This window comes from Ictalurus punctatus, chromosome 15, assembly GCF_001660625.3.
Source record: "Ictalurus punctatus breed USDA103 chromosome 15, Coco_2.0, whole genome shotgun sequence".
NCBI lineage: Eukaryota > Metazoa > Chordata > Actinopteri > Siluriformes > Ictaluridae > Ictalurus > Ictalurus punctatus.
In genome coordinates, this window is record NC_030430.2 from 12,157,727 (window position 1) to 12,167,513 (window position 9,787).

At 41.3% G+C, this 9,787-nt stretch overlaps 1 protein-coding gene across 1 annotated transcript in view; it reads right to left on the reverse strand.

The window, feature by feature from the left end:
• cables2b (Cdk5 and Abl enzyme substrate 2b) overlaps positions 1–9,433 on the reverse strand; it is a 29,531-nt gene extending 20,098 nt beyond the window's left edge. The window contains exon 1 of the mRNA XM_017487784.3: positions 8,836–9,433. Coding sequence (XP_017343273.1) covers positions 8,836–9,293 — 458 coding nt within the window. The 5' untranslated portion in view covers positions 9,294–9,433. The remainder of the gene's footprint in view (positions 1–8,835) is intronic.
• Positions 9,434–9,787: the final 354 nt, after the last annotated feature.

Below are 9,787 nucleotides of genomic sequence, written 5' to 3' on the forward strand. Positions count from 1 at the left end.
TCACACAGGCCTTCATGCATTTTTAACGCTTTATTATTTGCTCATCTATTTCACAGTCAGTAATTCACGCTCAGCATTGTGTCAGGCGTGTCAGGTTGTAAGTGGCTGGAAACTTGTATTCGTCATACGTCAGCTCAGATACACAGTTATCTCTCCCCCACCTTTAGGCACAAAAAAGTCCAACTGCACAGTGACTGGCAGGAGCAGTGAGCCAATCAGGAAAGACTGAGGGAGCATGAGAGTGTAAACAAATGGGAGTGAGAAAGTGATAATATACTTGTTCAGGAAACATGATTCAGAATTCATGCAGTTTTAACTTTGTATCTTGCTGAACAGGTAGGGTTATGGATATTAGTTTGTTTTTGTTGTGGCATTTATTTGTCCTCTAATGTGGTGGGAAGCTGGTGAATGACAGATGAGAGTCAGTTGACTTATCCTTGTGGTGGGGTTTGCATCATTACCCAGTTATTTAGCTTGATAAACATGACAAACCGTAGTGACTACCAGCAGGTGTTGGTAAGTTTCTCCATATTTTCTATTTCAAACTCTGCTCACTTGATCCATCCATTTTTATCCTTTGCTCTAGCATGCTAACACTACCAAACTTTTTGACAGGCTAGAGAACCAAATACACAAAGTGGCATCTAAAAGCCTGAGACCACTAGAAAAAAATTCTTCTATTTCACATTCATTATTTCACATTCGAAATATTAACATGAATTTCAGTGATTTAGTTTGTGGCATGTCCTTTTTTGCTATAACGAAGTGTGCACTCTGACCACTCTGACCTTTTTTACAAAGCAGTTAAAATGGTCAATATCACAAACCTGCTTACATTTAAATAACGAGCTAGAAATAGTGCAAAATTTTGAATATTAATAGTTTTTAAATATCTCAAAATTCTAAAACCTTCTGGGTTTTTTTTTTCCAATTTCAAATGGAAAAAAAGATTTTCAGTGTGGTGTCAGATTTTGAAACCCACTGTAGCTAGCTAGAGTTAGTCTATAAGCTCTGGAGATGTGCAGAGCCTTGAGGACACCTCCTACATTCAGGCTGCAATCCGGTACACACAATATATGTGCTATGAGGCAAACAGTTTTCGTTCAACTGGATCTTATATTTGAACGAGTTAGCCAATTTTAGGTTCATTCTGTAGAATATTACATGCTGTTTGTTACTGCAGAGAATTATCCTAAAAAGATTTGTCTAAAACCTTTATATAATTATCTAGTCAGCCCATGCATGATGATATCCACAGTAGGAAGTAGAACGTTTCAAGCTAGTAAATACAGAGTAGTCATGAACACAGCGTTAATCCCTGAGCCATCTCTCATACTGTTTATCATCATGCTGCAACTGCAGTTGTGTAGCCCTGGCTCTTTATCATCTGTCAGAGATTTACATTTTTGGCCTTAGCTTTGGCCAGTGATGTGGGGCAACAAGACCTGTTCCAAATGAAACATTTCATACAACTGTCCTGATAGCGCTTTCAGGCCTCTCATCTGTCTTGAATTTACAGAACCCTGATGCCATGTGCAAGAATGAAAATGACTGTTATTGACACCAGATGGGCCGAGAGAGAGCAGCTAGAGTGTAAGAGTGAAAAAGAGAGTGGAGGCAAAGCAGAAAAGCCCAAAACAAAGAAGCTGTATCTCAGAAATCAGGAACATTTGGATTCACTCTTTTTATGCTGTATTCCAGACAACTCAATGTCAAATGATACAACTTCCTACTAGGAAAAGTTATTAATAAATACATTATAAATGCATTATCTGCTTTGTCATTACTAAAAGATCAAAGTCTTTATGGCTTAATATCTTAAAAACACAGAATTGTCAGACAGAACTATATAATCCCATGGCCTCTGACTTTAAAGCTGCAGTGCCTTTTTTTGGTTAAAAATTAACAAAAAACAATTATTGCGTGAGTACATATATATAAAAAAAAAGTGTTCAAAACTGTCTCCTTACCTTACCCCAATTGGCAACGGTAAGCTTATAATAATGATTTATAATTTGAGCTGTTGGGTTGGATTTCGTGGGGAACGTCAGTTTGACGTCATTCGTCTTTGTGTGGTTACGTCACAGCCGTAAACAGAAAGAAGACCTGGCTAATATATTGTGTGTGTGTGTAGTAGCTGAGGATAGTGGAGTGTTTTTAGCTTGTTCTTACAACTGTTGCTTAGAATTTGATGGGTAGATGGCTGCTTTTAATCTGGCTAGTTCTAAACGCAATCATAGTTGACATCTGGAGAATCAGCTGTTGTCAAAACCAAGAAGCCTGGAACTGTGGAGAGACTGCAGTCAAAAAGGGAAAGCTACAGAGCCCATGCTAAAATGAGAATAAATATCGGCATGGCTTTTGAGAGGTGGTGAAAACTCAGAGATCTGAAGGGATTGAAGATTAATGCAGAGATGGCTTTTTTTCTGCTGAACGGGTCAGACATTTCAGTGGCTCAATAGCCTACATTAGCACACTTGTTTTCTTGATTCAGATTTTTTGTTTTGCTATGGCCAGTGTGGTAAATTGCATTTATTTTCTGCTAGCTATGAGAGAGAGAGAGCAACTCACCTCTACGCCAAGAAAACCATATCCTTGCCACCACCGTTGTCAAGTATCGGAGCTAATATACAAACCTATACGTATACCTCAAACCATCGGATTCATCCGTGCAGAGGAGCAGTGCCGAAGCACAACCCATGTAAAAAATAAATAACGCCGCAAGTAACTTGCAATTTTATGTTTTGTATAAAGATGGCGATGGAGAGGCAAAAGTTCAGTACTGCAGCTTTAAATAGTTGAAATGAATCGAGTTTTCCATGGCAAGATAAACATGCTATGCTTGCAGAGACATGCGTGTAATCGCAGAGAAAAGTCATCAATGTTTACGTATTCAGTCTGTATAGCTGTTTAACAGGTTTCACAAGTTCAGATATTTTCTTTGGGGATCCCTTTTCAAATCGATAATAGATCCATGCCAGAGTGAAGGTATTCACGGACAGACCAAATGAAACATTGTCTCTCGTTCTTACGCTAACCACTGCTGCATCGGATCTGTCCTTCTCAGGACATGAAATGAATGACAATAAGTAAAAACTAGTAACCCCAAGGCCGGAGCAGTCCATGCTTACATCAGTGGGTTAAATGCTCTATGCTTATCCTTGCCAAACTGGGCATTATCACGCTTGGCATGCTGGGTCAGAGGACATATGGCCTGATTCCATGACTGCAGTGTCCCAGAGAATACGAGTGCTGCAGTGACAGCTTCAGCTCAGTGCTTTGGCTGGATTATCACAACCATGCCACAAGGTCAAAACACAACAGAGTGACAAAGAGGAATATTAAAGACCTCTAAGCTTGGAATCACTGATGGACTGCAAGATTTAGGGGTCTTTCCAGTAAAAAAAAAAAAAACACAAAGAAAAAAAAGAGACTCAAGCTCAACATATTCATCAGTAAAGACTAATGCCGACTTCTAGGGAACTTACACTAAACCATCATAAATATGTAATATGTATCACCTACATACACCTGCACATTCATGCAGTTATCTAATCTGCCAATCATGTGGCGGCAGTGCAATACATATAATCATGCAGATACAGGTCCAAGGCTTCAGTTAATGTTCACATCAAACAGCAAACAAGAAAAAGTGTGATTTCTGGGACTTTAACCGTGGCAGTTTTCAGAAACTGCTGATCTCCTGGGAATTTCACACACAACGGTCTCTAGAATTTACACAGAATGGTGCGAAAAACAAAACATTACATGAGCGAACTACACCGTTTGGCCTGAAAACATCATTCAGTCACTGTAAGACTGCTGGTTATGTGCGTGACTAATGCTACAAAGATTGATAATGATTTAATCAGAAATAAAATATTCTGTAAATAACCAATATTTACCAACAGCTAGAACTTGATGTGTTGCCTAGCCAATTACGTTAGGGACTGGAATCAATCCTAGTCTAACCTGGTGTTAGCAAAGAAAACAGGCGAATTTAGTTCAATATAGCGAGTTATGAGCCACACATGATGTTATGGAGATGCCAGTGATCGTGACCCTTTCTGTTCTCCGGACCTGCCTGATCCATCTGGATACCCTACCTCTGGATGGAGCGCTCATCAACTGGAGGCTACATTCTGCCACTGAGGACGATCCCAAGCAGTGCAGCCTGGAGAATTGTGTCGTTTGAAGTACCATGGAAAGGATTTTTGGACCTCAATTTCACATGGACATTTTCGCTGTGGTTTCTTGGTCTACAGTTTCTGCGATGGCCTTAGGACTGCAATTGCTACATACAATTTTGCACTCAAGTCTCCTTTAGTGAATAGTGGATTAGTTCAACAAAACAGACTTCATATAAGAACCATAATGAACTTTCGTCTACTTTCACACTATCCATTGTTACCCAGATGAGGACGGGTTCCCTTCTGAGTCTGGGCCCACTCAAGGTTTCTTCCTCATATCATCTAGGGAGTTTTTCCTTGCCACCGTCACCACCGGCTTGTTCATTAGGGATAAATTCACACACTTAAAATCTGTATCCTGTGTTTATATGCTTCTGTATAGCTGCTTTGAGACAATGTCCATTGTAAAAAGCATTATGCAATTAAAAATGTAATGGAATTGAATAATATTATGAAGCTGTTTTTAAGAAAAATGCATGTGCACGTGGATTTGCAATAGTGTTTAATACATTGTGTAGCATTAAAAGGTCACAGCAGATGATGAATTGGCATGATTCTTTATTGAAATGCTAGGATGTCAATCTGAGCCCATTTGATTGATGTTTAGTGATTTGATGTTTAGATGTTTAGAGACTGAATGAGAAGAAGAAGAAGAGACCTTTTGAGATTTGTAATGTGATGAGATTTGTAATGAGTATGTAATACACATTCTTGGAAAATAATCTTCCTGTACTTATCCAGCTTACAGATATAGGGAGCTAAATCCTAAGAGCAATGTCCACACTAGGGAAAACACTTGGGATACTTAGTTTCTCTTTCACAGTCTGATTGGTGATGGGTGACTGAGTGTGCTGACATCTGGAAAATCGACTTGCAGATCAAATTTGCTGTTAGTTAGTACGCAGAGGCTCTGATTTCCTTAGACATAAAATAATGTGTGCTAGATTGCATGTGCAGCGGCAGAAATAGTGGGAGTGTTTTGGGTGATTTGGAAAAATCTTTGAGTGTGCTAAATGTTCGTGGTATATATGGCTAAGTTCAGATATCAAAAAGACTCATGGAAGAGTAAACTTAACTTGAAACTCAAGTACAACACTGACCAAAGGCAGTAAAACAGGTTGAGAAATTGTACAAAAAATTCAATATGATTAAAATTGAAAAACAAATGCAAACAAAAAAGATCAGTTCCCCTAACTGTCTTTCTTTTCCTGTTTTTGAGAACAATTTGTCCGTGAAATCTCGGTCATTTTGTCTGTATTTATCATGCTATTGTTCCAAGTTTGAAAGAGAGAATGACTGTGAGGAAAAAAAAAATCTAATGAACACATCAGTATGCAGCGATGCTTAACCAAAAAATAGGTTGTTGTTTTGGTATTTTGAAAAAGTCAATGGTGGTGTAACTGTCTGATCATATACTATGACTAACCGTGAAACCATAACGACTTTAGTATACATGTTACATGTGACCTAGATCATCATTAGTATCTACATATGAAAGGTATCACAATGCAGCACAATCTAACTCAACCCCTGCCCTCACCCACCCTCCCACGCACACACATACACACCAAAAAATCTGCAGTGGACAACAACCATTAGAATAGTTATTTAATTGCCAGTCTTGACTCTGTCTCTGCCTCCTGCCTCCCACGGTGTTGTTCCAGTCCACCACTCAGGATGGAACTCTGATGTAATTAACACTGCTGTAAACACTTACTTCTTTAAATCATAGGCTGTAATAGACCCATGATGTCAGGACTTGGTGCAGTCGACTAGGAATAGCCTTTCTGTACGTTCTAATACCACTGAGTCAAGATAAAGAAGTCTATGAGCCTCAGACTCTACTATTACACTATTACAGTCCTCAACTTTGTCAACACATGCATGGTTAAAGCCTTGGCGAAAAACTCGGGCTACATTATGGATTCTGTTGACATGAGGCTTTGGGGTTTGACTAGAGCTGTACGAGAGAGGAAAAAGAAAAAAAAAAAAAAAAAGCGGATAGTAAAAATGTCAAACGCCCCTGTGGCTGTGAGGTAAGGGAGCAGATTCGATCACGCTCTCTGGGTGGGAGAGATGGCATACTCTTTCTCTCTCCCCGGTCAATCACTGAGACACTAGCCAATAGTGAGCGCCTGTCAGCTCATGTATGTGGAAGAGGGCAAAGTGTGCCTGTGATGCCCTGTGATGGAGCGTAAGAAGCTATTTGGAAAGACGTTGGTTGGCTTGACATGTCTTGGACGAAGCACGTTGGCCCTCACCCTCCTGGGTTGGTAGCGGTCATGTGATAGGGGAGAGCTGACTGGTGGATGACCAAAGTTGGGCAAAATATGAGGTGGGGGATTTTGGAGCAATAATAGCTTCGAAAGACATGCTTCGGCAGCATTTTCATAAAACAGAGCACACTTTTTCCTCCTTACTCACTGTGACCAATGACCACAAAAGTTGCACCACATGACCTGATGCACACACCTTGGGTTCAAACAAAATGACTCAAACACCCACCTGTAGCGAGAAAAAAAATATTTTCGTTCTAAACAAGTGTGTAATATTACATAATGAATATTACATTCATAATTGCTAAACAAACAACAACTAAATGTACTCTATGAAATGACGAAATGGAGCCAGTGAGTCATGGCTGCATGTGCCATGACTCGTTCATGTCTTGCCAGTGACGCGTTATGTATAGAACTTTTATCAAAACTGAGTCTAGGCTTTGATAAATGATGACGGATCAAATAAAGAAAGAAATAAAGAAAGAAAAAACAACAACCTTGCGTTATCTTTTCACTGAAGACATTTGGGGTGTGGTGCATTTAAAAAAAAAGTGGTGGACATATTTCATTTAAACTTTGCGAGGACACACAACACTCTTGGCACCCTAAATATGGATAAGGTTTTATACTACATAGCAGGCTTTTGTTTTTGCTCAGGTGTTAGGCTATGGCAGTACAAATGTGCCAGAAGATCATTACTTCACAAAAGAGAAGAGCCATCATGCACAAACACCGGCACGGAATCGAGATCTCGGTTTCAAGCCAAATCAAATAAACAAACAAACAAAAGAAAAGCGATTCCTATTTAGTTAAGGATTTGTGCACCGCCTACTTCACAAACCGCTCTGATCTTCTCTGAAACTGTGATACAGAAAAGGTCACATAGCAGTCTCATGCATCATGAATATTTCTGCTCTAAGGAAATGACACTTATTGGTGCAACTTTCAAATCTGACATAATAGTGAAACGACGAAGATGTGGAATCCTTTTCGCAACGGAATTAAATTCAATTCACCTGTCAACAGACCCAGACCTATGTACTTTCCTCCCACTTGTACTTATACACCTTTCCTACTGTACAGGCATGATTTGCTAATTAAAATCTCTCCCATGCCCTTGCATGTAGAAACGCTTCCATCTCCTCCAGATTCGATTCTTTTCACATCTGAGGCTGTTTTAGTGCAATGTAAGCCTCCTCTGATGCTGGACAGGGAAAACGTTCAGGCCTGCACAATCCGTACGGCCTGTGGACGCGGCCGTGTGTTCAGCTCGCTTTTGATCTCTCCAGGTGTTTGTTCAAAATGTCAACTTCCTACCCGGTATCTACTGATCCTCCACCTTCCTAGTTTTGTAATAAAGCAATACAGATGTGTCTGCGAGTCGTTCTGCTTCTCTTGCCGCCAGTCATAATCAAAACCACACCCCTTCTGAAGAAGAAAAAGGGAAGCCAGATGCAGGGCGGCTAGAGAAAGCAAAAACCAGCCGCTACTCAACAGCGTGCACTTTTATCAAGCCCCTTATCGGCCGGGTGTGGAGTTGAGGTCTCTCACTGTTTTCTGTTAGATAAGTCGATAAAAATGGACTTTATAACGTTGTTCCTGATGCGTTGCCAGGTTTTTTGTGTAAACACGACCGGTGTCACCGGAGTTCTAGAGAAGCGTTTGCTCACTTTAGGGGCTGCTGAAGAATAGGAAGGGGGCATAATCTTTTACCATGTCCAATGTCTAGTCTCTTACGGTTTCATAAATAAACAAACTGCATGACTCATAAATTCCTCATCTGCACCCAAAGCATGACAGAGTTTCAGCAAACCCTCCACATGTGTGGCTTGACTCTGGGTTCTGCTGATCAATACTTTCTTCCTCTTATCTGCTTAGTAACACCACTTCAGCTCCTTGCAGGACATGTAAACACAGGAAAGTGGGGAGCTGAGGGAATATTTTTTGCCAACTAACCAACAGATCACCTGTTAATGCTGTTCTCTGTGAAAACAGGGTGTGCATTAAATGATAGGAGATCTGAAACTGAGCAAACCGAGCAAAGGTTTTGGAGACTGTGCAAGCAAATGTTAAAACAGTCAAATGGCTAAAATTTTGTGAACAGATGAAGTGATGGAATTGTGTGTGCGCGCGCTTGTGTGGTCAAGTTCACGTGCGTTTCAGTGTGTGTAAACAGTGACGCTTGCATCCCACACGGAACACGGAAGTGAGTGACCGATGGATTTTGTTTAAAAACAAAAACAAAAAGGACACATCACTTCAGCTTGCCTCGTTTTACGGTCACAGGCAACGTTACCTCGCAGTGACAAGTTTGTTGTGCTCATTTTCTGTCTGTTTATGAAACAATAAAGACCACATGTCCTCACCTCTGCCGAGAATCCAGAGATGAAGCGCAGCTCTGGACGGACAGCAAGGTCGGGGACTTCCGCGCTGCGACTGGACTTGGCTGAAGGCTGCAGGGGGACAGCAGGTTCCCCTGTGAGGAGGAAAAAGACCCCGAGAATGTCTCCGTTTTTTCAACGTTCTCGTACTCCGAGTCTGAGGGCAGCACGAGAATAGGAGGCACACTCAGGAGTGCGCTCGCGGCAGACAGGTTAGAAAAGGTGCTGTAGCTCCCGACCGCCGGCGACAGTTCGTTCCCCGCTGAACCGACCTCCGTGCCGTCAAACTCAGTCGCATTGTTTACGTGAATCACCGGCCGGCCGTCCAGGGAAATGTTAGTCAGAAACAACAGAGCCGCGCGTCTCTTCCGCGTGTCTTTGGTTTTTCGCGGATGCGTGTTAGCCGGACAAGCGCTGAGCGGACTGCACGCAGCAGCCGCCATTCTCCACTGAGGAGAAGAACACTGGTCCTGCTCCAAGCCGTTCTACTAGCGGCGCGAGAAAACCCGTCCACGCCCGCCTCAGCTCATTGGTGGAGCGACGCGAATTATGGTAATTAGGCGACGAATTCCGAGATGTGATTGGCCCAGGTGCTTCGTATGAAACGAACACAACGGCTGAAAGTGAGCAGCGGTGAAAAAAACCCGAAGAGCTCATCTGCAGGTACAGTACCGCTGCTTAGTCATCATTTACTTTATTATGATCATTACTTCTCGGATCTATTAGGATCTCTGTATAATAATGATCGGCAAAACATGCATTAGATACAGTATAGTGTAACTATTGCATGGATTATTACAAACTTTTTGGCCAAATGAAGAGTATAGTATGAATTTTCTGCCACTCCAAGCCTTAACCATCATACATTTCTTTATTCCAGATGTTTCATTTAAGATGTTAATCTAATGTAACATTTCAGCACGTCTTCTTAGGTGTA